Below are 24,370 nucleotides of genomic sequence, written 5' to 3'. Positions count from 1 at the left end.
CCAGCGTTGAAAGGACGGTATAGGCGTTACTGTTTGGTTACTATAGTGGTAGTAGAGTGGTTTGGATTCATAGTTGAGTTGAGATGGTTTATGAATAGTAAAATAAAATTTTAATTATTTATTATTTTTTTGTGTAAATCTGAAAAAATTATTTTGAAATTTGAAAAAGTTGAATTGTTTAATATATTTTGTATAGAAATTTAAAAAAATTATAATGACAAGATAAAATAAATTTAGATGAGTTTTAAATGTAAATAAGATATTATTACTGTAGCGTCAGTGCACACTGGACAGTGAAATTTGAGAGATGAACGAATGAAACTTCAAACTCGCCGTTTGTATACACCGACAAAACCGACAAACCAGCCATATCAACTCGGATTCTATCTCATCATTCAAACCTGATCTAGGATTACGTTCAGATACTGATGTGATTTGAGATATATTATGAATAGTAATAAAAAAATTTAATAAAAATAAATAAATAATAATAAAGTATTATCCAAACCAAACTTAATTTCGATCTTATTTAATTATACAATTTAAATAAAAAAAATAAGATGTTTTATTAAAAGTTAAATAAAATATTATTAAAATATAATTTTTTAGTATTATTTTTATTTTAAAATTTAAAAAATTTATTATATTTTACATAAAAATTTTAAAAAATTATAATAATAAAATGAGATATTTTATATATCTAAATTAAATCTCAATCTCATTATTATAAATAAATTATATTATTAATATTCAAAAAATTTAAATCTCACGTTTCAAACTTATCGTTAAAACAAAAAAGTTTAAAATCAAATTATAAGGAGTTTATAAATTATGTAACGATCTGATATCGAGAAAAATCTTTAGATATTGTTATTTTTTAAAGAAAGAACTTCTTCGAAATCAACAAAGAAAGGAAAATAAATAAAAAAATTGTCATCAACTCTCGTATCTGCAAAAGAATACAACCTCCCTCTGTCTCTCTCAAACTAACTAAATTGTGAAGTTCTTGGTTCATGTTCTTTTCCTCAGTTCGAATCATGTCGACCGTTAGCATGGAGCCTCTGCTCCACCACCCTGTTCGTGAGAGCGTTAGGTATGCTCCCAAATCCAGGACTTTCAAGCCCTCCTCCTGGAGCTGCTCCACGAATCATAAGCTGGTCTTCCATGGCCGGAGCTTCTGCAACTTCAGGTCTTCCAATGTTCACGCTCTCAGAGCTAGCACCACTACCGACACGGATCTCGTCGAGACCTTGGAATCTACCGATGTCTTCTTCAAGGAGACTTTCCCGCTCAAACGAATGGAAACGGTTCGAATTTTATACCCAAATATTTCCGTTTCGTGTGAGTGTGGTTTCTGTTCGGTTTCCGTTTAAGTGTTGGAAAAAGGGAACGGACGTCTTTGGTTGTGGAGGAAATGAAAGTTGGGTCTACATATTTATAGTTTTGGTTTCTAAGAAAATGAAAATCTTCGACTTCTATAATCTGAAATTGCAGTACAAGAGCTTAATTGAGACTTCCTTCCACATACGGGTGGATTTTCCCAGATTTTTTTTTCTCTTTCCTCTTTTTCTCAGCAATCAAACAGAACGTTAGATGTCAATTGAAAGCAATGGAACTTTTTCTGGATTGCTAGACTTCCAGTGCTTCACTTTTTTCAGAGAGAAGTGCGGAAAAAAAGAAGTGCTTAATTGTATCGTTTTAAAAATTTGCACTATTTTCTCAGCAGCTTGACGGAATTGACGGGTTTGAATCTGATTAAAAGTGTTACTGTGATTGACTTGGATGGTAGGTGGAGGGAAAGATCTTCATCAGATTAGATCACGGGCAGAATAATGGGAATTGGCAGCTTACTGTAGGTTGTAATCTTCCCGGGAAATGGATTCTTCACTGGGGAATTTCTCGTGTAAAATATGTTGGCAGGTACGCACTGTTTTAATGCTAGATGCTTTGATCAGGTATTGGAGTGCGTTCAGTGGAAGCGTACCTAGAATTCAAGTATGTATATAGTCACATGTCATCAAATAAGATCTGTCTGTAAAATTCTTACAGTGAATGGGATCAACCTCCTGAAGAAATGAGACCCCGGGGTTCAATTCCCATCAAGGTATGTATTGGTTTCTTAAGGTCGTGTACGGAGCCACTTTTGCAGTGCAACTAAGAGTGCAAAACAAAAACATTTTCAGGACTATGCCATAGAGACACCTTTAAAGAAATCCTTGTCATCGGAAGGAGATGCTTTACATGAAGTGAAGATCGATCTTATCCCAACGAGTGCAATTGCTGCTATAAATTTTGTTCTGAAGGTCCTGATTTTGAACAGTTTGGAGTTGAGAATAGCAGTTCATTGTGTTAAATTTGCTGGCTATTTATTTTTAGTAGATATTTTTTTGTCATCTATTGGAAGGTTTTGGTGGTGCAGGATGAAGAAACTGGATCTTGGTATCAGCACAGAGGGAGAGATTTCAAGGTGCCTCTAGCAGACTACCTTCTGGATGATGGTAATGTAGTAGCAGCAAAAAGAAGCTTCGGTGTCTGGCCAGGTTTTAGGAGCTATTATATATTATTGTGGTTCAATCAGTTTATTTACGTTTAATTTGTTGATCTGTTGCATGCATAAACTATTTAGAATTGTAATTACTCCTCTTTTAGATCTGAAACCATGAAGTTGTGTCAAATGGATGTAGTTTCTTTGTAAAATCCTTTTGCCCTCTTGTATACATCTAGTTGTACGGGGATTGTGTCTTTTGTGTTTTTAATGAAGTTTATTACTTATATAAAAAAGATCATAGCGGAAAGGAATGAATAAAATCATTGTTCCTCATTTGTCGCTTCATTTCGATCTTTTAGATGCAGTGCGCTATTGAAGTGTGAATTAGATGGCATCCATAGCACGTTTTCTCTCTTGTTCCTTTGCATCTTTTTTAGTTGAGCTTGTATGGATTTGAATTATGTCTACATTGACCTGTTGAAGATAGAAATCTGTTTTGTTTCACGAATCACAACACCTCTTTTTGTACACATTTCATACAAGAACCATTAAACCACTATTTATCACAAAAGCTAAAACTGATGGGAAATGGTGAATTTAATAATTTAGTGAATAATTCAAAATTAACTAGCTTGGAAATTTGAGCCAAGTGGCCATATTGCAGCTAAGTTGCAGACACCATCATTTGTGCCTATCATTATGGGCTTCGCATGAATAGCATCATGATGGGTGGTTTTTATAATCACTTGTTCTCCCAGTAATTGTCTTCTTCTTCCATTCCGCATTCATTCATGATCTGATAGGCTGTTTCTTGGCTCTTCTTGAACCCTAGGGGCTTTGGGGCCGTTATCTAACTTGCTCATCAAGGCAGAAGTGTCGCCTGCTAATGGTTCAGAGAGCAGCAATGAATCCAGAGAGGCTAAAAAAAAAAGTAGAAGCCTAGAAGGGTTCTATGAAGAGCAGCCTATTGCAAAACAAGTGGCTTTTGACAATTCAGTCACTGTCTCTGTCAGAAAGTGTCCAGAGACAGCTAAAAATCTTCTGTATGTTGAAACCGATTTACCTGGAGATGTTTTCATTCACTGGGGAGTTTGCAGAGATGACACCAAAACGTGGGAAATTCCAGATGCGCCACATCCACCCGAAACAGTATCTTTTAGGGACAAGGCTTTGCAGACTCGATTACAGGTATAACATTGAAATATATTCCCTCACAGAGATATTGGCAAATGCACTTTTGTTTTGGATCTATAGTGGTGTTATTCTTGCTATAATATGCTCACTTAATTGATTACATGTACAAAATTACCTATGAAAAATGTATATTTATGAAATCAGTTTTATATCAGATCAAATCAATGAATTAGAACAAAAAGCAACCCACCCGGTGCCCACTGGAAACGAGCCTGTTCGGTTGTGTAACAGTGGTGTGTGCGCACGCGTGTATGCATGTGCCACCATAAAAGCAGCTTGATTTTAAATTCTTTCCAGCTTAACATTGTGGATTATTCATTTCAAGAGGAACATTTGGACTTCTAACCGTGGATCTTTCCACAGTAATGCATTACCTTTATATCCTTAGGCTCCTTGTATGAATGGATGACTGCTTTAGGTAGCTTTCCACCCAATCTCTGGACTTCCTTGATTCTTTGAGTCTTGGAGTTTAATTTTGGGCAGAACTTCTGTATACTTGAGGCCATTCCATATTTCTTTGTAGAAATATTTTTTAATTCACAAACAGACAGGCATGCATTTATGTAAATAAATACTGTGAATTTAAATAACCGCCAGGCCCATCATCATATTGTCGAACCATTTGTCCTTTCCTCCAATATGATGTTCAGGTCTTTTCAATTTGTTCTCTCTCTCTCTCTCTCTCTCTCTCTCTATCTATATCTTTAATTTTTGATTACTAATCCATCAGGCAAACAGATTCTTGTTGTGAAGTATAATTTCTGCTACCTAATTGGGAGATAGGATATCATATCGCAAGCATACGTTTGACTAGAATATTGGAGGAGGATATGTTGTAAAATTTTATTCACATGCTTATGATACATGTGTACATTGATCAAATCCCTTGGGCTTGGGGTTATGCTCCCCCCAGGTCTAAGGTTCAAATTCCCTTGGGTGCAAACAATCTCTAGGGACCATTGGACTGGGGGATTTTTCTCTTAAATTATCCGAGGTGCACTTGCGAGAAGCTCCTTGCCGAGGGCCCATGCGCCCCCGGGATTAGTTGGGACGCTATTCCTGGACACCCGGTGCCAATAAAAAAAAAAAAATACGTGTACATTGATCATGCTGACAGGAACCAATATAAGGATTTATGTGAACACATTGTTATGCTTGCAAGTACTACCATAGAGATCCAAGTACTACTATAGAGATCTGAGATATGAATTTTACTTGCATTAATCCCTTCGCTATTCTTGTATGGAAACTTTGAACTAGGATGGCTCAATTCCTTTACGATTTTGGTCTTAAGCTGTTGTCTTGGTATTCTTATTTAAACCACATGGGCAACACATTCTGCAGCCAAAAGAGAGAGGAGATGGATGCTGGGGATTGTTTACCATAGAAGAAGGACTTCAAGGTTTTCTTTTTGTGCTCAAGCTAAATAAAGGCACTTGGTTGAAATGTATGGGAAATGACTTCTACATTCCTCTCTCAAGGTCTAGCAGCTTGCTTGCTAAGTCCAGACAGGGTCTATCTGAAAGTGCACAGATACTTGAAAAGAAAGAAGAAGCAAAAGAAGAAGCAAAAGAAGAAGCATCTCTTAGTGCATATACTAATGGAATAATTAATAATATAAGGAGCTTGGTAAGTGACATTTCCTCTGAGAAGACTCGGAAGAATAAATCTAAAGAAGCACAAGAAAGTATTCTCCAAGAAATTGAAAAGCTTGCTGCTGAGGCCTATAGTATCTTCAGAAGCTCCATTCCGACTTTCTTAGAGGAACCTGTTGTTGATACTGAGGAACTAAAAGCTCCAGCCAAAATTAGCTCAGGGACAGGCACGGGGTTCGAAATATTATGCCAAGGTTTTAACTGGGAATCTCATAAATCTGGAAGATGGTACATGGAGCTGAAAGAAAGAGCTTCAGAATTATCTTCACTTGGTTTCACAGTGATATGGCTACCACCACCTACAGAATCTATATCACCTGAAGGATACATGCCAAGGGATTTATATAATCTAAATTCCAGGTACTATAGTTATGGCTGTAGATACAATCTGTGTTACCACTTCCTTCAGAATCTATTTTGTGGTCTTTATGCGAATAATTCTCAACTTTACCTATAAAAAAGATGCAAATAATTCTCAACTTGCTCTAGAACTATTTTGTTAATTATAAGTGAAATTAGTTGGTGTTCAGAACGAAAGAGAATTATGAGTAATATTTGTTGTTGTTGTGGATACAAATCAGGTATGGAAATGTTGATCAGCTGAAAGAGGTTGTGAAGACGTTTCATGAAGTTGGTATCAAAACTCTTGGAGATGCTGTCTTGAATCATCGTTGTGCACATCATCAGAATCAAAATGGTGTTTGGAATATATTTGGCGGCCATATAAAATGGGATGATCGTGCAGTTGTTGCAGATGATCCACATTTTCAGGTATTTTTATTCCCAATTTTTTCTCTATATTACCTGTTTTTGACAATATATTTCTATCTCATCTCCATGGTGAACCCTTATTTCATTTTCTTTTTAATGCACTCTAAAATTGAATTCACAATGGAAAACAAATTAATGAATACTCCATAGCTAAAGAGGTTACGTAATTTGACTAATATGGTGCCTAGGGTGCTACAGCTTGAGGAGTTTGTAAGCAGTTATTACGTGTTTGGAGGCAGGATCATGCAAATAAATGTCTGATAAAGAACATAAAAACATACAGAAAAACTTGAACTTCATTTCCTGGATTCCCACAGATTTTCTGTTGCTAAAAATTTGATCAATGCAATTGAATTTTTGTAACTACAAACGCATTACCTTTGACTAGAACACTTAAATGCGATTTCAAAAAATTTCAGTCTCCAATGGATACTGGTGTTCTTTTTATGTGGACTCTGCTTCATCTTGTAGATTTTTGGATATTTATCCTCTCCTGTATCTTTTTTCTTCAGTAACATAATTAGAGATTAGATCACTTCCCTTAAAAAAAAAAAAAAAAATTTCAAATTAAGGGCAATAATCTCAAAAGTTTCATTTGTCTTGCTATAAGAGATTAAAAGATTGTGCAAAGAAGAGATACATACTTGTGGGCCCAAATGTGAATTACAGCCTAACTTTAATGGTGTCGTCTTTTTGGGATAGAAAAAAATGTGGAACCCATGGGTTCATTGGCCTAGCAAAGGCACTTTGGGAAGAACACATTGCAAGAAATTTCTTTCTCCATGATCATTTGTTGTGTGCGTGCAAAAGAAAGTTTGTTTTCAAAAGTAGAGGTCAAAGTTGCTTGACTAGATATTCCTTGATTACATCTCTTACTGCTATAAAGAGCAGCTCTAGTGCTAGCAGCGATAGTAGTAATAGCAGTAATGGCAGTTTTAATTCATCGATAGTAGTAATACTAGCAATAGCAATTTCTTAGAATGAATAAAAGAAGTTGACTTGACTCTCTGGAATAGCCTTCATGTCTGCTCTATGTGGTAGAAGCTGAAGTTTAAACCTAGGAATGCTACAATATCTGTCTCTAGCCTTTGGTGTATGCTTGTAATGCTGGACTCACAACTTGTTCAATTCTGCAACAGAAGTTGTAGTGTAGTGAGTAGATATTTTTTTCTTGCTGTAATGAAAAACAAGAAAAATCTTGCGTGTGTGCCTCGTTCTGCTGTTTGTATGATTTTAGAAGTTTAGACCTAAGGAACAATGAAAATTGCAAACGTGGAAAAGAAGTGAGTGACCTTGTATCTTTCAGGATTGCCAACCTATTTCTGAAATCAGACATGCACCATTTATCCTATGAGACGTGCCTATATGTACCATTATTCTTTCTTGGTCACAATGCCAACTGTTTGTTCTCAGATATATATGAAGTACCTTGCTTTTTTCATGCAGGGCAGGGGAAACAAAAGTAGTGGAGATAATTTCCACGCTGCTCCAAATATTGATCATTCCCAAGATTTTGTGAGGAAGGATCTCAGAGAATGGTTGTGTTGGCTGAGGTGAGCAATCTGGACTGGTATTTTTCTTGAATTTTTGAGGAACTTTTTCAAGGAAGAGTATCGTTTTGTATACATAAGGTCCAAAACCACCTTTAAGAGAAAGATGTGTCTAAATAATTCCTCAGTAGGTCAAAAGTTAAATCTTTCTTAAAGCTAGAGTGACTCAATGAAAACTGGAGTTCAGTCTTGATCATGGCACCAACAAGGTCATCCCAACCCATTTCTGAAGACTGCCTTTGAGCCAATGTCCTGATTTTGTTTCTGAAAATCCTAGATTAGATCAGTTAAGTAAAAAAATCCCTTATTAGACCTGACAAATGCAGTTTAAAAATTCTAGAGGGACTATTTTTTTTTGATAGTTAATAAGAAAATTTTATTACGATGATTAGGCAAAGCCCAAGTACATAGGACGTATACAAAGGAAATACCTACATAACACTAAGAACAAAAAAGAACCTAAAGCAAATCCTGAAAATTATCATCATTCAGTACAAGAGCCTTGGCCCATGGACCCAAAGTACAGAAGAAAAAATCCCAAAGGTCTTATAAAAAAAAAAAAAAAAAAACAAAATCTAAGGTCTCTCAAAGAGCATTCTCTGTCTTCGAAGCATCTCCCATTCCTTTCCAACTAAAGACACCACATCACGCACAAAGGAATCATCTTCCATATGGCAGCCACATTAATTCTCCCCTCAAAACCATTCCAACATGCAAGAAGATCAACCACTTCCTTCGCCATCACCCAAACAATACCTGTCCAGCCAAAAATCTCATTCCACAAAGACTTTGCCACCTCACAATGAATAAAGAGATGACTTATAGATTCACCATCTTTCTTGCACATGAAGCACCAATCAACCATACACATGCCATGCTTTCTTAGATTATCCATGGTCAGAATTTTCCCAAGAGATACCAACCAACTGAAGAACGCCACATTCGTAGGTACCTTCACTCTCCATATGCTTTTCCAAGGAAATTCCAAACCTCTATGGCAGTTTAACACTTTATAATATGAACTAACCGAAAACCTGGAATTACCTGCCTGCACTCACGATAAACTCTCTTGCCTTCTCTGTACAACCTTTGAATTATAAAGTCTTTCCCAAAAGTCAGAAACTACATTCACCTCCCAATCGTTAACATCTCTCACAAAATCAACATTCCATTGAATGTTATTATACAAACAAGAAAAAGAATCAGCAACAACCATAACATCTTGATCCCTAGCAATCCTAAACAAAGAAGGAGAATCGATTTTGAGGGCCGAATCCCCACACCAAATATCATGCCAAAACAAAATCCTTTTCCCATCCCCCACCTTAAATTTAATATGTTTAGAAAAATCCCCCCAACCCTTCCGAATGGACTTCCACAAACTCACCCCATATGCTCCTCTAGCTTCATTTGAACACCAATCCCCCCCACATACTCCCATATTTAGCTTCAACAACATTTTTCCATCAAGCATCTCTCTCCATGTGATATCTCCAAAGCCATTTCCCAATGAGTGATTTGTTAAAAAGCCTTAAGTCTCGCACCTCCAAACCTCCACAAGAGACTGGTTGACAAACCTTATTCCAACTAACCAAGTGGAACTTTTTTTCCTCTCCTATACCTCCCCACAAAAAGTTACGAAAACTCCTCTCAATCCTCCTTGCTACCCTTGCCAGCAATGCAAAAAGAGAGAAAATAAGTGGGAAGATTAGACAACGTGCTTTTAATCAAAGTTATTCTTCCCTCTTTAGACAAATTTAGCTTCTTCCATCCAACTAATCTACTTTCAATCTTCTCAATCACCCCATCCCAAATAGTGACAGATTTATGAGAAGCCCCCAAAGGAAGACCAAGATATCTCATAGGCAACAAAGCTACCTTGCATCCCCCATAATATTGGCCAGATCTGAAATATTGGAAATGGTACCCACTGGAACAATTTCAGATTTAGATAAGTTGACTCTAAGCCCCGAAACAGCTTCAAAACATAACAGTGCTCTCATAGCTCGAAGGTGATCTTGATTAGGCTCACTAAGGCTTCGTTTGGTGACCAAACTCACCTCAACTCATCTCAACTCATCATTACAACTTTTTCAAATCCCAATACAAAATATAATAAACAATTCAACTTTTTCAAATTTCAAAATAATAATAATATTAAAAAATAATATTCTAATAATATTTTATCATCACAACTCAACTCAACTCACTTCAACATCCACACACACCCTAAAAATCAGTGTATCATCTGCAAAAAAGCAGATGAGACTCTTTTAAGCATCTCCGAGTCTCATACCCCACTACAAAAGCCGACAAAGATCTTCCTTCCACCACCTTTTCAATTATTCAACTCGAAGCATCGATAACAAGAACAAAAAGAAAAGGAGATAGAGGATCTCCTTGTCTCAAACCATGAGAGCTATTAAAGAACCCAACCGGAGAACCGTTCACCAAAATGGAGAATCTCGATGTCGAAACGCAATGTTTAATCCACGAACACCATTTCTCACCAAAACCATATCTCCCAAGTAAATGCAAGAGAAAATCCCAACTAACATGGTCATAAGCCTTTTCCATGTCTAATTTAACTAAAATTCCAGATTCACCCAATTTGATTCTACTCTCCAAACATTCATCAGCAATTAAAACTGAATCAAGAATTTGTCTCCCCCTCACAAATGCATTTTGAGATTTCAAAATAATCCTCTCCATTACCACACTCGTACGATTGACTAGCACCTTAGAAATAATCTTGTATACCCCATTTACCAAACTAATAGGTTGAAAGTCTCATCTCCATAGCCCCCACATTTTTAGGAATAAGTGCAATAAAAGTTGTATTGATACTTTTCTCAAATTTCATAAAGGTATGAAATTCAAGAAAAACCTTAATAAAATCTTCTCGCACTATGTCCCAGCAAGCTTGAAAGAATGCCATAGAATAACCATTCGGACCTGGAGCCTTGTCCCTAGCCATACCTCTAACCACATCAAAGACTTCTTCTTCAAACATTCTTTCCATCCAATCTGCACTAACCTGGTCAATGGAGTAAAAAAACAGCCCATCTAACTTATGTCTTCATGAGAAATCTTCCCTAAATAACTTTTCATAAAAATTCACAATATGTTCCTTGATAGCCTCTTGATCCGAAAGAATGTTATCACCTTCATGAAGGACCTCTATAGAATTATTTCTTCAATGAGAGTTCGCCATTTGGTGAAAACATTTTGTGCACTTATCACCTCCCTTCAAGCACAACACCCGAGATTTTTGCCTCCATGATATTTTCTCCATTAAGGATATCGATTCTAATTCAGCAACCACCCCTTTTTTTTCTCTCCAAATCCTCCCCGGATAAAACCCCCAACAACTCCTCATCCTCCAAACACCTCAACTGATCTAGCAGAATCATTTCCAAACTCCTCTTTATTCCATATCTTCAAATATTTTTTAAGCGCTTTAAGTTTACCAGCCAATACAAAACTTGGAGTACCTGAAAAAGTGTACGAAGACCACCACCTCCTCACCCTTTCCACAAAGCCCTCATCCTCCAGCCACATATTTTCAAATTTAAAGTACCTACACCTTCCAACAATACCCCCACAGTCCAGCATAATGGGATAGTGATCAGAACCAATTCTTGGAATTCTTTTTGACACAAATCTGAAAAATGAGCTTCCCAAGAGGCTGAAACCAAAAATCTGTCCAACCTTGACCATGCTCTACTGTTGGACCATGTATAGTCCCCTCCCGCCATTGGTAAATCAATCAAATTGAAGTCGAAAATCAGATTTGAGAAAGCTTTCATCGCGTGCGAAAAATGAGAATCCCCCACTCGGTCGCTAGGCAATCGAATAATATTAAAATGAGAATCCCCACAGAGACTCTTCTTATTATCTCTCCATACAACCAAAACTCCGATGATGAAAAGTTTTACTTTTTTCTTATGGTGATGTTCTGGTGCATGTAGTGGTGACTTAGTGTTTGCTTTTAGTGAGTTATGGGTCCTTCGAAACTGGTGATTATTGAATCTAAGGCTTTTGAGGTAGTAAGGGATGGGAGGTTTGGTCACTTAACGGAGAAAGGTTGGAAGGTGGTGAAAGAGGTTAGACTGGGGTTAAGCATGAGAATGTGGTTCTTAAAAGCCTTGGAGGATAGCTTGATGGTTGGGAGGAAGGGTTTTGTTCTGTGCATAGAGAAGGTGATAGGGGCTATGTTGCTCAGTAACGCCTTAACTCACGAGGTTGCTTCATGGCGTTGGAGTTTTTTTTTTTTTTTTTTTTTTTTGGGGGGTGTGGGGGGGGGGGGGGGGTAATGGAACTTCTTGTACATTCCAGAGGATAGGGAAGGAAGGGGTTGGAGGAAGTTGGCGGAGGTGTTGGCGGAGGTTTGTTGTGCAGGTGGCACATTCTTGCCTCCAAAACAACCTCCATTTCAGTCTTACAGGGAGGTGTTACAACCTAGAGGAAGTGTTAGCGGTAGCCATTACTCTAACATTTCGGCATGCTCGAGAGGAGGGGTAGGCCTACAAAGGGGTGCGGCCGCTTCTGCAGGAGCCCAGGCGTGGGTGATGGCAGAGGAGCTGTTGGTCTGAATGAGGAAAGTGAGCTTCGTGCTTTACAGGAGATGAAGTGCCAGGTCGACTTGTTGCATGTTGCAAGCAAATTTAGTTTGGATGATATGGTGCGCATAGGAGAAAAAAGGGCTGGGAGTGGGTTTGGGTCTGGGTGTGGGCTGTGGCCCAAGTGAAGTAAATCTAAAGGGTGCATTAGGTGGGCTAATGATGATGGGCCAGGCTCAGTCATGTGGGCCTCAGGCTGGGAAGCAAAGCTGCGTGGGCTAGGGAGGAGAGGTAGACCTAAAGGGGAAGAAGGTGTCTACTGGGCTAGGCCAGAGTAGAAGCCCATGCCGGGTTTGGTAGGAAAAAGGCTCGAAACTCAAGATTTCGGGTATGCTAGAGGTGACCGAATCATCATTATCGGGTCTGAGTCTTGGGCAGTGTCTGGCACAGAAAGAGGCGACGGCCTGCGGCGAATTAGGTGGTGGTCCCACAATCGCCGAAAGTGGAGGTGGGGGAAATTGTAGATGGTGAAGTGCACGTTTCTGTCCTTGGTGGTTCTGGAGCTGCTCAAGGAGGGTCGTCTTTTGGTGGGCTGCCTCAAAAGCCTCCGGCGAGCCCTGGGTCACCTATGAACGTGTCATTATCCTTGGCCTAGATGCAGATAAGGTCGTGGGGGGAAGAACTGGCTAACGGTGAGCCTTTCGAGGGAGCTCGAGAAGACATCTAAGCTATTGTGGATTGTGGGTGTTCGTCAGATAAGGGGGAGATTAATGGGGAAGGTACGCTGATGTTGTTTGACCCCTGTAAATACTCAACAGAGGGGGAGGAGGCTGTAGGAGATGATCCTACCCCCTTTAAGCATGGTTCCTCCTAGTATTTCCTCGGAGTGGGTATTGAAAAAGGTAGAGGAACTTTAGAGCTGTATGGGGATCTCGTGTGTGGGCTATGAAGAGCAGTTTAAGGCTTTGATTATAGCCATTGAGGCAGGACAACATGGTGTAGGGTCAAAAAGAGATAGGGAACTGAAGAGGTTGACGTGGTCCATTAATTATGATGGAAAGGAGGGGAGTGCAAGTCGTGGAAGAAACAAGGGGAGGGCTGGACCAATTGATAAATGAAGTCCAAAATTTTGAGTTGGAATGTTAGGGGCTGAATGAGATTAATAAACGCCTTTAAATAAGAGCTTTATTAAGGCAATGGAAGGTAGACATCATTTGTTTGCAGGAAACAAAGTTGAAGCATATCAATAGAAGAATTATTCGAGCATAAGGAGTTGCCTATATGTAGGTTGGACATACTTACCCTCTAAAGGGGCCTCGGGTGGAATTTTGGTTATGTGGGATAAGAGGGTGGTGGAGAGCATTGATGAGTTTGTGGGGGAGTACTCGGTGGGGTGTTTCTTTAAAAATTCTGATGATGGTTTTCTTTGGGCCTTTGTTGGGGTATATGGTCCTAATTTGGATAGTGAAGGCGGATGCTTTGGGACGAGCTTGCTGACCTATGTTCTTGGTGGGAGGCTCCATGGTGTATTGGAGGGGATTTTAACGTGACAAGATTTTCCAGTGAAAGATCCGCCCCCTGGGGGGTAGGGGGGATGTCAAAATCAAGCTATGGTGGATTTCTCAGATTTCATCTTCGAGTTAGGCCTTATGGACATACCTTTAGTGGGAGGTGAGTATACTTGTTCTAATAATTACTCTTGGTCAAGACTGGACAGGTTTCTCATTTCCCCTTCATGGAAGCTACAATATCCATATTTAAGCCAGAAAAGGCTCTCGAGGATATGTTTTGATCATTTTCCTGTAATGCTCGATGGTGGTGGTATTCTAGGGGGCATAAGACTATTCAAGTTTGAGAGTATGTGGTTAAAAAAGGAGGGGTTTGTGGACTTGGTTAGACAATGGTGGAATTCATGCTTATTTGAGGGCAATCCGAGCAATGTGTTGGCTAGAAAATTGAAAGCTTTGAAGGACTTGAAGACATGGAATGAACAAGTGTTTGATGATGTAACCTTACAGAAGAAGAGCTTGTTCTAAGAGTTACAAAGTTTGGAGGGTGTAGGAGATGAGAACAACCGTAAAGAGCAAGTAGTTTCTGAACTTAAAAGATTGACTCTAATGGAGGATATTTCGTGGAGGCAAAAGTCAAGGGCTTTATGGCTTCGGGAGGGGGATAAATGCACTAAGTTTTTTCACTGAGTGGCCAATGCACATAGGAGGTTTAATTCCATTGAGTCCTTGAATATTGATGGAGCTGCATCCTCTGATCAGGTTGTGATGAAGGAATACGTGGCTGGCCATTTTGAAAATTTGTTGTTAGAACGTCATGCATGGAGGCCTACCGTAGATGGACTAGCTTTTGAGGGCATTGATCAAGATGGTATGGTTTTGTTGGATAGACCTTTTGAAGAGGAAGAGGTACTACAAGTAATCAAGAAAATGAATAAAGATAAAGCTCCAGGCCCGGATGGTTTCACTATAGCTTTTTTTCAGACTTGTTGGGAGGTGGTGAGAGAGGATGTAATGTTGGTTTTTTAGGAATTTTTCACTCATGGAAAATTTGAGAAAAGCTTAAATGCTACCTTTATTGCTCTAGTCCCAAAAAAGGCTGGTGCAAAAGAGGTACAAGATTCTCCATATTAGTCCTGTGGGCAGCGTGTATAAGATACTGTCAAAGGTTGTTGCTAATAGAATGAGCATGGTTATGGAGAAGATTATCTCTAAATCCCAAAATGTCTTTGTAAGGGGGAGACATCTTAGGCTTGGTTCTTATCGCCAATGAATGCTTGGATAACAGAATCAGGTCGGGAATTCCAGGTCTTCTATGCAAACTAGATATGGAGAAGGCATACAATCATGTTAATTGAGATTTCTTGATATATATGCTTAGTAGATGTGGTTTTGGGGAAGATGGAGGAAGTGGATAAGGCATTGTGTGTCCATGGCTCGTTTGTTGGTCTTGTAAATGGTGATCTTGTGGGCTTTTTTAATAGTTCGTGAGGACTACGACAAGGAGATCCATTATCTCCTCTCTTATTTGTCCTAGTAATGGAGGCACTCAGTAGGATGGAGTCGGCGGCAGTAGGGGGAGGATTTTTTTTAGGCTTTTCAGTGGGAGATTCACATGGTCTTACCATTATTTCTTACATTTTGTTTGCAGATGATACCTTGCTGTTTTGTGAGGCAAATGCAGGACATAGCCAATTTTTGAAGGCCATTCTACTTTGTTTTGAAGCTGTATCCGGGTTGAAGATTAATCTTGCCAGGATGGAGATGGTCGCGGTTGGTGATGTAAGCAATATTAGAGGGTTGGCTAGCATCTTGGGTTGTGTGGCTTCTTCGTTGCCGTTGAAGTACCTTGGGCTTCCGTTGAGGGGCTTTTTTCAAAGCTAAGTCTATTTGGGAGGGGGTGCTGGAAAAATTTGAGCGTAGGTTGGCCGGGTGGAAAAAGTTGTATTTATCAAAAGGGGGGCAGCGGATCACACTTATTAAGAGTACTTTATCCAATCTTCCCATATTATCTTTATTTCTCCTTCCTGCTAGCATTGCACCTAGAATAGAGAAACTTCCACGTGATTTTTTATGGAGTGGAATAGGAGATGAGTTTAAGTTTCACTTAGTGGGATGGGACAAGGTTTGTTCTCCTTTGAGGGATGGTGGGTTGGGGGTTCGAAATGTGAGGGCTTTCAACAAGGCATTACTAGGTAAATGGTTGTGGTGCTATAACTATGAGAGGGGAGCCTTATGAAAAGGGGTGATTGGCATGAAGTATGGTAGTGAACGGGGGGTTTGGTGTTCTAAAGAGGGACGAGGGACATATGCAGTGGGGCTATGGAAGTACATACGGAAATGTTGGTGCTCTTTCACTAGCAATACTCGGTTGTGCTTGGGGGATGGTAGTAGGATCATCTTTTAGAAGGATATGTGGGTGGGAGACACGGCTTTGAAGGATGCTTATCTAATAATTTTCAGTATTGCACGGGATAAAGAAGCCATGGTGGCTGATTTGCAGGTAATTTATCAAGGTTCACAGGAGTGGGACATTAGTCTTACTCGGGATGCACATGATTGGGAAGTGAATATTCTGGTGGATTTTCTTAACTTGCTGTACAACACTTCTATTGCTGCCCCAATTGAAGATGTGATGGGTTGGAGACCCTCTAGGAAAGGGAAATTCGGTACGCTCTTTTTATGACTATTACCATGCAACAAAGGCACAATTTCCCTTGGAAGAACATATGAGGAGTAAAGCACCCACCAAGGCCGCATTCTTTGTTTGGACAGCAGCTTTAGAGAAGATTTTGACCATTGATAATCTTAGAGGACGTGGCCTAATAATAACAGATTGTGCTGTTTGTGTAGAAATAGCGGTGAAACGGCGGATCATTTACTCTTACATTGTGAGTTTGCTAGAGATATCTGGAATTATTTTTTCAGCAAAATGGGAATAGCATGGGTAATGCCAGGCAGGGTGGTTGAACTATTAGCATGCTGGAGATGGATCACTGGGACACCACAGATTGCAGCCGTATGAAAGATGGCTCCTATTTGTATTTTTTGGTGTATTTGGAATGAACGAAATGAGAGAAATTTTGAAGATCATGAACGTTCCTTGGAAGTTTCGTAGTTTTTTCTAGAAGACTTTGTTTTTGTGGGCCATTTCTTTAGATTTGAATGGTCTTAGCTTCCATGATTTCCTTGTAACTGTTTCTAGCTCCTAAGTAGGTATATTCATCTGTATACTTCTAGTGTACTTGGGCTATGCCTATCTTTATATCAATGAATTAACTTATTATTTATCAAAAACTTATTAAAATCCCCTCCAAAACACCAAGGGAGTTCCCACCAACAACGAAGACCCACCATTTCATCCCATAAAATGCTTCTACTACAGTCCAAATTAGGAGGAAAGTGATTTTGGGGAGAGGTTTGAATCTGAAGAGGATTTTGTTCTTGATCCTTTGTGTTCCATCCCTCTAGGGATTGATTGGAATAACAAATCTTCTGATTGAGTGTTGAGGAAGGTGGATGAAATCAAGGATTGTGTGGGTGTTTCTTGTGATGGCTTTGATGAACAATTTAGAGCCCTCTTGATTGCTATTGAGGCTGGTCAACCTTCTTTGGTCATATCCACTTTAAAAAAGGAGAGGGAATTGAAGAGATTGAGGTGTACTGTTAATTATAATGGAAGGAGTGGAAGTGCCCTTAGAAACAAAGGCAAGGAAAGGGCTGCTAATGATTATCAATGAAGCCTAAGATAATTTCATGGAATGTTAGGGGGCTCAATGATTTCAGAAAACACCTCCGAGTGAAGAATTTGTTGCGTAAGTGGAGGATTAATGTTATTTGTCTACAAGAAACCAAATTGAAGATTTTTAATCAATCTATTGTTAATAGTTTGTGGAATTATAATTGTGTGGAATAGTTTAATAATACAAGAAACCATATCATTAAGGAAAATTCTTCCTGTAAGCGAGTTTACGCACCAAACCGCGCACCAATGCTGACATGTAAGACAATACATTTAATGAAACGATGCGAATTGAAGACGAAAATGATTTTCATGAGACATAACATTTTCTTCTCTCAAAATTTTTATTTTTTTGTTTTTATTTTCAATAAAAAAAACCATGTCAGCATCGGTATGAGGTTTTGTGCACCAAACTGCTTGTACCTAGCAAGACACTATTATTAAACTGAGTGCAAGGTACCCCAGATCCAAAAATCTCGACAATCCTCCCCAATCACTTTCTCAACGCCTCCTTTATCAAACTAGACAGAAGAAAAATGCTTTGATAAAACAGTAGGAAGGCCTTCCTCAATCAAAGGTGCCTCATACGCAGCGGTCTTGAGGTCACTAGTGATAGTCAGGCCGAGATTAGCTCAGCGGTAGAAAGAAAGGGCAATGCACTTGTAGGAGACAAAAGACCTTAGGTGACATTGGGAGAGTTGGAGGGAGTCTTGTGGGATGTCAACTCCCAATTGAAGGGAGTTATGGATTATGTAAGAGATCTAATGATTAAAGTGGATAAGGGGCTGGACCTAGTCGTGGGTACAAGTGTGCTAGCAAGTGTGTCGGAAAGTGTGCAGGCAAAGGGTGTGTCAATGATAGGGTCATTGGATGCTGGCATCTTTGTTCATGCCAGTGTCACTATGCCTTCTGAGGGAGCTGTAGGGTCGTAGGCACTAGTTGCTGATGAAGTTGGTCCTTTTGTCCAGAGTTCATTTGTTGTTGAAGACAAGGGTCCCTCCAAGGTCTCGGTATTTTGGAAGATATAGTCGAGCCTCTTTTAGAAGATGCAAACCGGCCAACAGAAGGTAGTGCTTCCCCTCTTGAGGAAGCAACACGGCAAGGATCGTCGAGGGGTGGAGCAAATACACACAATGTTGATGGAGGGGAGGAATCTGCAATGGTAACAGATGGAAGGGACAACAACCATATAGATGTCGAGCAACCATTTGGCGGGAAGGATTTGTCATTGGTGCCTCGTGTGGGGGAAGGTTTAGAGTTGGGAGTGCAATTGGGTATTGTGGTTGGGGATAATGTCGTTCCCCTGGTTTCTCTTCCTCCGATCCACGATATAGCGGGTTTAACATTGGATTGGATTTTCAATAAAGATAACGGGTTTCTACAAACCCTGGGACTTTCATATGGAGAACAGGGAGAATATGAAGACCAATTTAAGACACTACTCACTGCAATTGAGGCAAGCCACGCGCTTGAAACCAAATCTAAGTTTTAAGAAAAGCAGGGAGTTGAAGAATGTTTCATTGACAATTAACTACGATGCTAAGAGAGGTAGCTCAAGTCGAGGGAAGGGTAAAGGGAGGGCTTTGTGATGTTCGGGTTGAGGATTAATTTTAAGGAATCTAGGGGATGGGGTCGGGAAGGTGTAATGATAGTTTTCCAATTCGGGTTTGGTGTATTTTGGGTAGGTTTTTATGGGCTTTTGGGTCATTATGGGCTTTTTTGTATGGGCTATGTGTTTTTCTTGTATACGACCAGTGTACTTAGTTACTCCTATTGATATATATATATATATATATAATATTTTTACTTATAAAAAAAAAAAAATCCTGACTACCCTTCTCTATAAAATGAGCAACCTGCGCAACCCCTGAAACTGAAGAAACGGACTTTTTCCCTTTTGTCGAAGATGGGCTTGTCGTTGGAGAGTCCCCAAAACCTTCTCCTCCCTCCATCAACCCTTTCTGAGTGTTAGTCCCTTTCTCTTGAGTCGATTTTGCACTGTTATGCTACTCCACGCATGATGGGCTCTTAAATTTTTGTCGCCGCTGTGAAATCTATCACGAGGATATCCCCAGATAACTCACCTGCCTCTATCGACCTGTTTTGTGAAGACGATGGGCTCGATGGAGCCCCTGTACGCTTGGGCTGAGCCTCCACCACACCAAACGGGCCAAAAGAACTCGACGGCCCATGAGAAACCTTGGGCCTCCAGTGAACAGAGCTAGATACTGGGCCCCTGACCAGCCCTCTTCCATTCTCCTCATCCTTCAGCCTAGACTGCCTTCCCAATTCCTTCTTATAAACTTCAGGATCCATTGAAACATGGCCCAAGCCCATAAGCAGGCCCAGACCTCAAAATTTTCCTTCCATGCAATTAACTCTGACCGTATATGCCATAACGCCCCTTCCACTTCTCCAAGTCTCTGCAACACCTCGGAAGACCAGCCAACAACTCCACCGTCATTATTATTCCACCGGGACTCTACCATCAAACCACCCTTCATCAACCTTCTATTTGGCGCAATATTTACCTTCTTATGATGACCCTGACCATTCTTCTGAAGTGACACAGAGTCCTCAGACACTGGCTTCAACAAAGCTGACAAATAAGAAGCTTCTCCAGAAGAACTAACTTGTCCGTGAAGGGTTGCATTAAGCCCCTCTTTACCTCTGGAATTTCTAGGATCCTCACCATTACCAGAAACAACTCTGTTATCTTTAGCCAAAACTGGGGAAGATGAACGTACCATATCTCTCATATTCCTCACAACACCATTCCATCTGCTTCCTCTCCACCCTTCAGGAATCACTAAAATTCCTTTTCCCATCCCAGTACCATATTCAATCAACTTCACATACCCTACCAAACGAATTTTGACCTCTTTGAACCATGAAGACCTTGTCTCCCTCCCTTCTAGTCTGGTAATAATTAGCTTCTCCCGTTTTCTTCAGACTTCATGATAAAGAGATTTCATGATCTTCCTACTCTTCTCAGAGATACAGAATACATTGCCACCTTTTCTTCTAAACAGAAACAACTTTCCTTCTATACGGAAACAGTGATCCATCTTCTAACTAAACTAACTAAGGAGAAACTTAAAGGATTGAATTAAGGATCATTCCCAGCAAGAAGCACGGGAATGGAAGATGAAAAGACATGAGGCCGAGAAAGAGAAATTATGAAACCTGTCTCATAGCCCTACTTATGAAGTTCCAAGAAGAAGGATTAGATTTGGTCTCTGAGATTTTCTGATGGAAAGTTCAGCATCAGAATAGTCCCAGAGCGCAGTATGTACTGCAGTATGTAGAGCAGATTGAACTAAAACTAGAGGGACAATTTTTCTTAGCAACCATAATCAACAAAATCAAAATACAAAGCAGTAAATAAACAACAGTCAGATCTTGTTGAGGAATTAGAAGAATTTTGAAAAACTCTTCAAAAGAAAAATATACTACGGATGCTGTCACCTAAAAATCCACCATTGAAGAAAGTTGTTACATCTAATTCAGAGACTTAACAAAACCTTTGTAAAATTAAATATGGCCTGTAACCTCAAGAGTGAAAAACTTGAGTTGTGCATCAATCACATCAATTCCAGAATTCTGTCCTTATATATATATTATCACCTCCGGAACAAACTTTCCCATCAATATTGGAACTTCAGCAGCCACAGTAAACTCACCATTAATCTCCCATTCAGTAAATGAGCAATGAAATCATAAGAATGATTTGTGTATAAGGAGAAGAAAATAATAGGGCCTTGAGGCACAAGAAAGCTCAAGTTATTTTTTTCACCTCTCTTTAAAATATTAAAAAAATCCTGAATTATGGCCTCTCTGGATATAAAAGTTGTGAATATATAGGTAAGGAAAAAATCATAAATCTTATCCAAGTCGGAGTCTAGCAAGATTCTGAAGACCTTATTTTTACCCAAGTTTTGACGCTAATTTGCCAACACATTATTTTTAATTGTAACAGCTTCATAGTGTGAGCACCATGTTCTCTTCAAAGATAATGAATGCTTTAGAGGACTCAAGGTTGCTTATGGAGTTCAGAGGTGGTCTATGTAGTATTTCCCTGTCCGTAAATGTCCCTTGAAGTTGATCAAACTGTTTTTTCAATATAATTGTATTGAAAATGACGTCTGCCTTAACCTTAAAATGAGCTGAACAATGCTGCACAAATCTATGGCTTGAAGGTGTGTATTAAATTTAGAATGTTATAGGAGTTTCACTTCTATCCTGTTGATATGCCATTTCTCCCTACGCTATATTTAAACTATGTTTCTATAAATGAGATCATATTGACTTTGGTTAAATAGTTTTGCTTTCCAAATGTGATCTGCAGGAAAGAAATTGGGTATGATGGATGGAGGCTTGATTTTGTCCGAGGATTTTGGGGTGGTTATGTCAAGGACTATCTGGAGGCAAGTGCACCTCTGTTTGCTGTTGGCGAGTATTGGGATTCCCTCAGTTATACATATGGCGAAATGGATCACAATCAAGATGGACATAGGCAGAGAATTATTGACTGGATCAATGCAACTAATGGGACTGCTGCTGCATTTGATGTCACGACCAAAGGAATTCTTCATTCAGTAAGCATTCAACTAGACAATTTTTTGATGGGGTGTATGGACTATAGAGGATATTGTATCAGTTCCTTTGTTTTATGTGGCTTTAAAAATTGAACGTCGACTTTGTTTTCAATGATTGTTTCCCGATAAAATGATTTGGAATCCATGAATTGAGTGATATATTCTCATATGATAGACTTTGTAGCTTGCAGTTATGCCACAATTCTTCATGGTTATTCCTATGGAAGCTGGATCACTTATGACTGCAATATGTACAAATTTATATTATCAAACAAAATTACCAGCTTGCCAGAACTTCTGATGGCATTCCTCCACCCCTTCACTTAATTTGAGAACCTAGCTCGGATCTGTAACCAGGACTCCAGTTTTATGGACTTGTACTGGTAACAGACTTTCATATATGGTGGACGGTATATTTTACGTGGTACATTTCTTTTATGTAGGCACTGGAAAGATGTGAATATTGGCGATTATCTGATCAAAAGGGAAAACCTCCTGGGGTTGTCGGATGGTGGCCATCGCGGGCTGTTACCTTTATAGAGAATCATGACACTGGTTCTACTCAGGTTCAAACTTGTTTCATTTTAAACTGTCAATTTTATCTACCAAATTTTATAAAAAGAGAGGATTTACCGAGCAAAAACAATTTATCTGCCAAATTTGTCTTCTGATAAATGGTTTTCATTAAAAAATAGAAAATAATATAGCTTGAACTAAAGGCCAAGTATGAAATAAATCCACACCATGCATAATAGGACTTAAGTGAGAATGGAGATATGCTTTCTCTATAATGACTTGTTATTCCAAAGTAAGTGGTCCTCTTCGTTTTCAGGTCAGGTTAGTATGAAATTATGTGAATTCTACAAAATAATGTCCTTGTAACAAGTAGGCATCTCTCTGTAAATTAGTGGAAGCGTTAAAACTTATCTTGGACAGCTTTCAACTCTCTCTCACTGGCATTAGGAAAGTACAAGACACTGATAGTTTTGTCCATGCGGTTGTCTTGAATTGGAATGATATGTGTTATTTTACTCGCATATACAAGCTTTTATATTTATTTCTTCCTGCAGGGTCATTGGAGATTCCCAGGTGGAAAGGAAATGCAAGGTTATGCTTACATTCTGACCCATCCGGGAACACCCACAGTGTTCTTCGACCACATTTTTTCTCACTATCGATCTGAGATTGCAGCTCTGATCTCTGTTAGGAACCGGAACGAAATCCATTGTCGGAGTACAGTAAGTATCAATTCTAGGCTTCAATGTTGGGCATCATGATGCATGTGCATAGAAAACTTTCCTAGAAATAAACAGTTGTTCTAATTTTCTTGTTATACATTAAAGAACAGAATAATAAAGCAGTCAAAATCAGATTGTTCTTTGGCAACAAACTATCTTGGGCTGTTATGGGAAACAGAATTTGAACTTGTAATTTTTTTTGATGAGTAGAATTTGAACTTATAATTTAAGTAGAAAACCCACTTAAATGGGTCCCTAATGTAACTGTCATTGTCATTGTTGGCTGAGAACATCTGTTACATTTTGGAGCTAAAAACGTTTGATTTGAACTCAAAATTTTCCTCCTTTTTCTCTCCGCCAAATGCCAATTACTTTTTATGATTCTATTGATGAGATTAGGAATTTATGCAGTTGTTAAATTGGCAAGTTAAAGCCAAGTCTGTTGATAGAGATTGAACAAAAAAATATTGACTTCATTTGTTATACTGTATAATCTAGGTTCAAATTACCAAGGCAGAAAGGGATGTGTATGCAGCCATTGTTGGCGAAAAAGTTGCAATGAAGATAGGACCTGGACATTATGAACCAAGTGGGCCCCAGAGATGGTCTTTAGCTGCTGAGGGAAAAGATTACAAGGTCTGGGAAACATCTTGATATAATCCCAATGATTTTGATTGGATCATTTGGTGTATGAAGTCGGTTACTGGATGATCAGCAAGGTAAAGAATAATACACTTTCTTTGTGATGGGCGTCTGGTTGCAAACCTCCGTTGAAGTTGCGTGTACCATACCATGATTGTCCTAGAGGATCAAGGGGTACTAGGGCTGAATGGGGGGAGTATACCATCACGGCAATTAAGTTAAAAAGCTAGTGTGGAAGTGGCATCATGTTATTAGGTGTGGGATAGAGATGTACCAATTTACATGTAATTGCATTGTAATGCCTCGCGGAAACATTTTCTAAATAAACATGTCTAAGAATGCATATCATTATATCATACACTCTATATTCTATAATTCAGTAAGAAAACTATTCATAATAAGAGATGATTACATTATTGTTA

At 39.0% G+C, this 24,370-nt stretch overlaps 1 protein-coding gene across 2 annotated transcripts; it reads left to right on the top strand.

Moving 5' to 3' along the window:
- Positions 1 to 865: 865 nt before the first annotated feature.
- On the top strand, positions 866 to 24,370 carry LOC121256359 (alpha-amylase 3, chloroplastic-like). Of its 2 annotated transcripts, none has more exons than XM_041157136.1 (13): positions 866 to 1,307; positions 1,790 to 1,920; positions 2,050 to 2,104; positions 2,184 to 2,303; positions 2,420 to 2,498; positions 3,321 to 3,676; positions 5,027 to 5,697; positions 5,919 to 6,108; positions 7,555 to 7,661; positions 21,819 to 22,068; positions 22,512 to 22,634; positions 23,139 to 23,306; positions 23,805 to 24,370. In XM_041157136.1, exons 1-13 carry the CDS (start codon positions 1,014 to 1,016, stop codon positions 23,958 to 23,960), a joined length of 2,700 nt encoding a protein of 899 aa, XP_041013070.1. In that variant the 5' UTR covers positions 866 to 1,013; the 3' UTR covers positions 23,961 to 24,370. The 2 variants fall into 2 exon arrangements, with proteins under 2 accessions (XP_041013070.1, XP_041013069.1); XM_041157135.1 differs by having other exon boundaries at positions 2,420 to 2,540.

The sequence above is a fragment of the Juglans microcarpa x Juglans regia genome, chromosome 3D (genome assembly GCF_004785595.1).
Source record: "Juglans microcarpa x Juglans regia isolate MS1-56 chromosome 3D, Jm3101_v1.0, whole genome shotgun sequence".
NCBI classification, from domain to species: domain Eukaryota; kingdom Viridiplantae; phylum Streptophyta; class Magnoliopsida; order Fagales; family Juglandaceae; genus Juglans; species Juglans microcarpa x Juglans regia.
The sequence above is the reverse complement of the archived record's forward strand: the minus strand, read 5'-3'. Positions and strand labels throughout refer to the sequence as shown.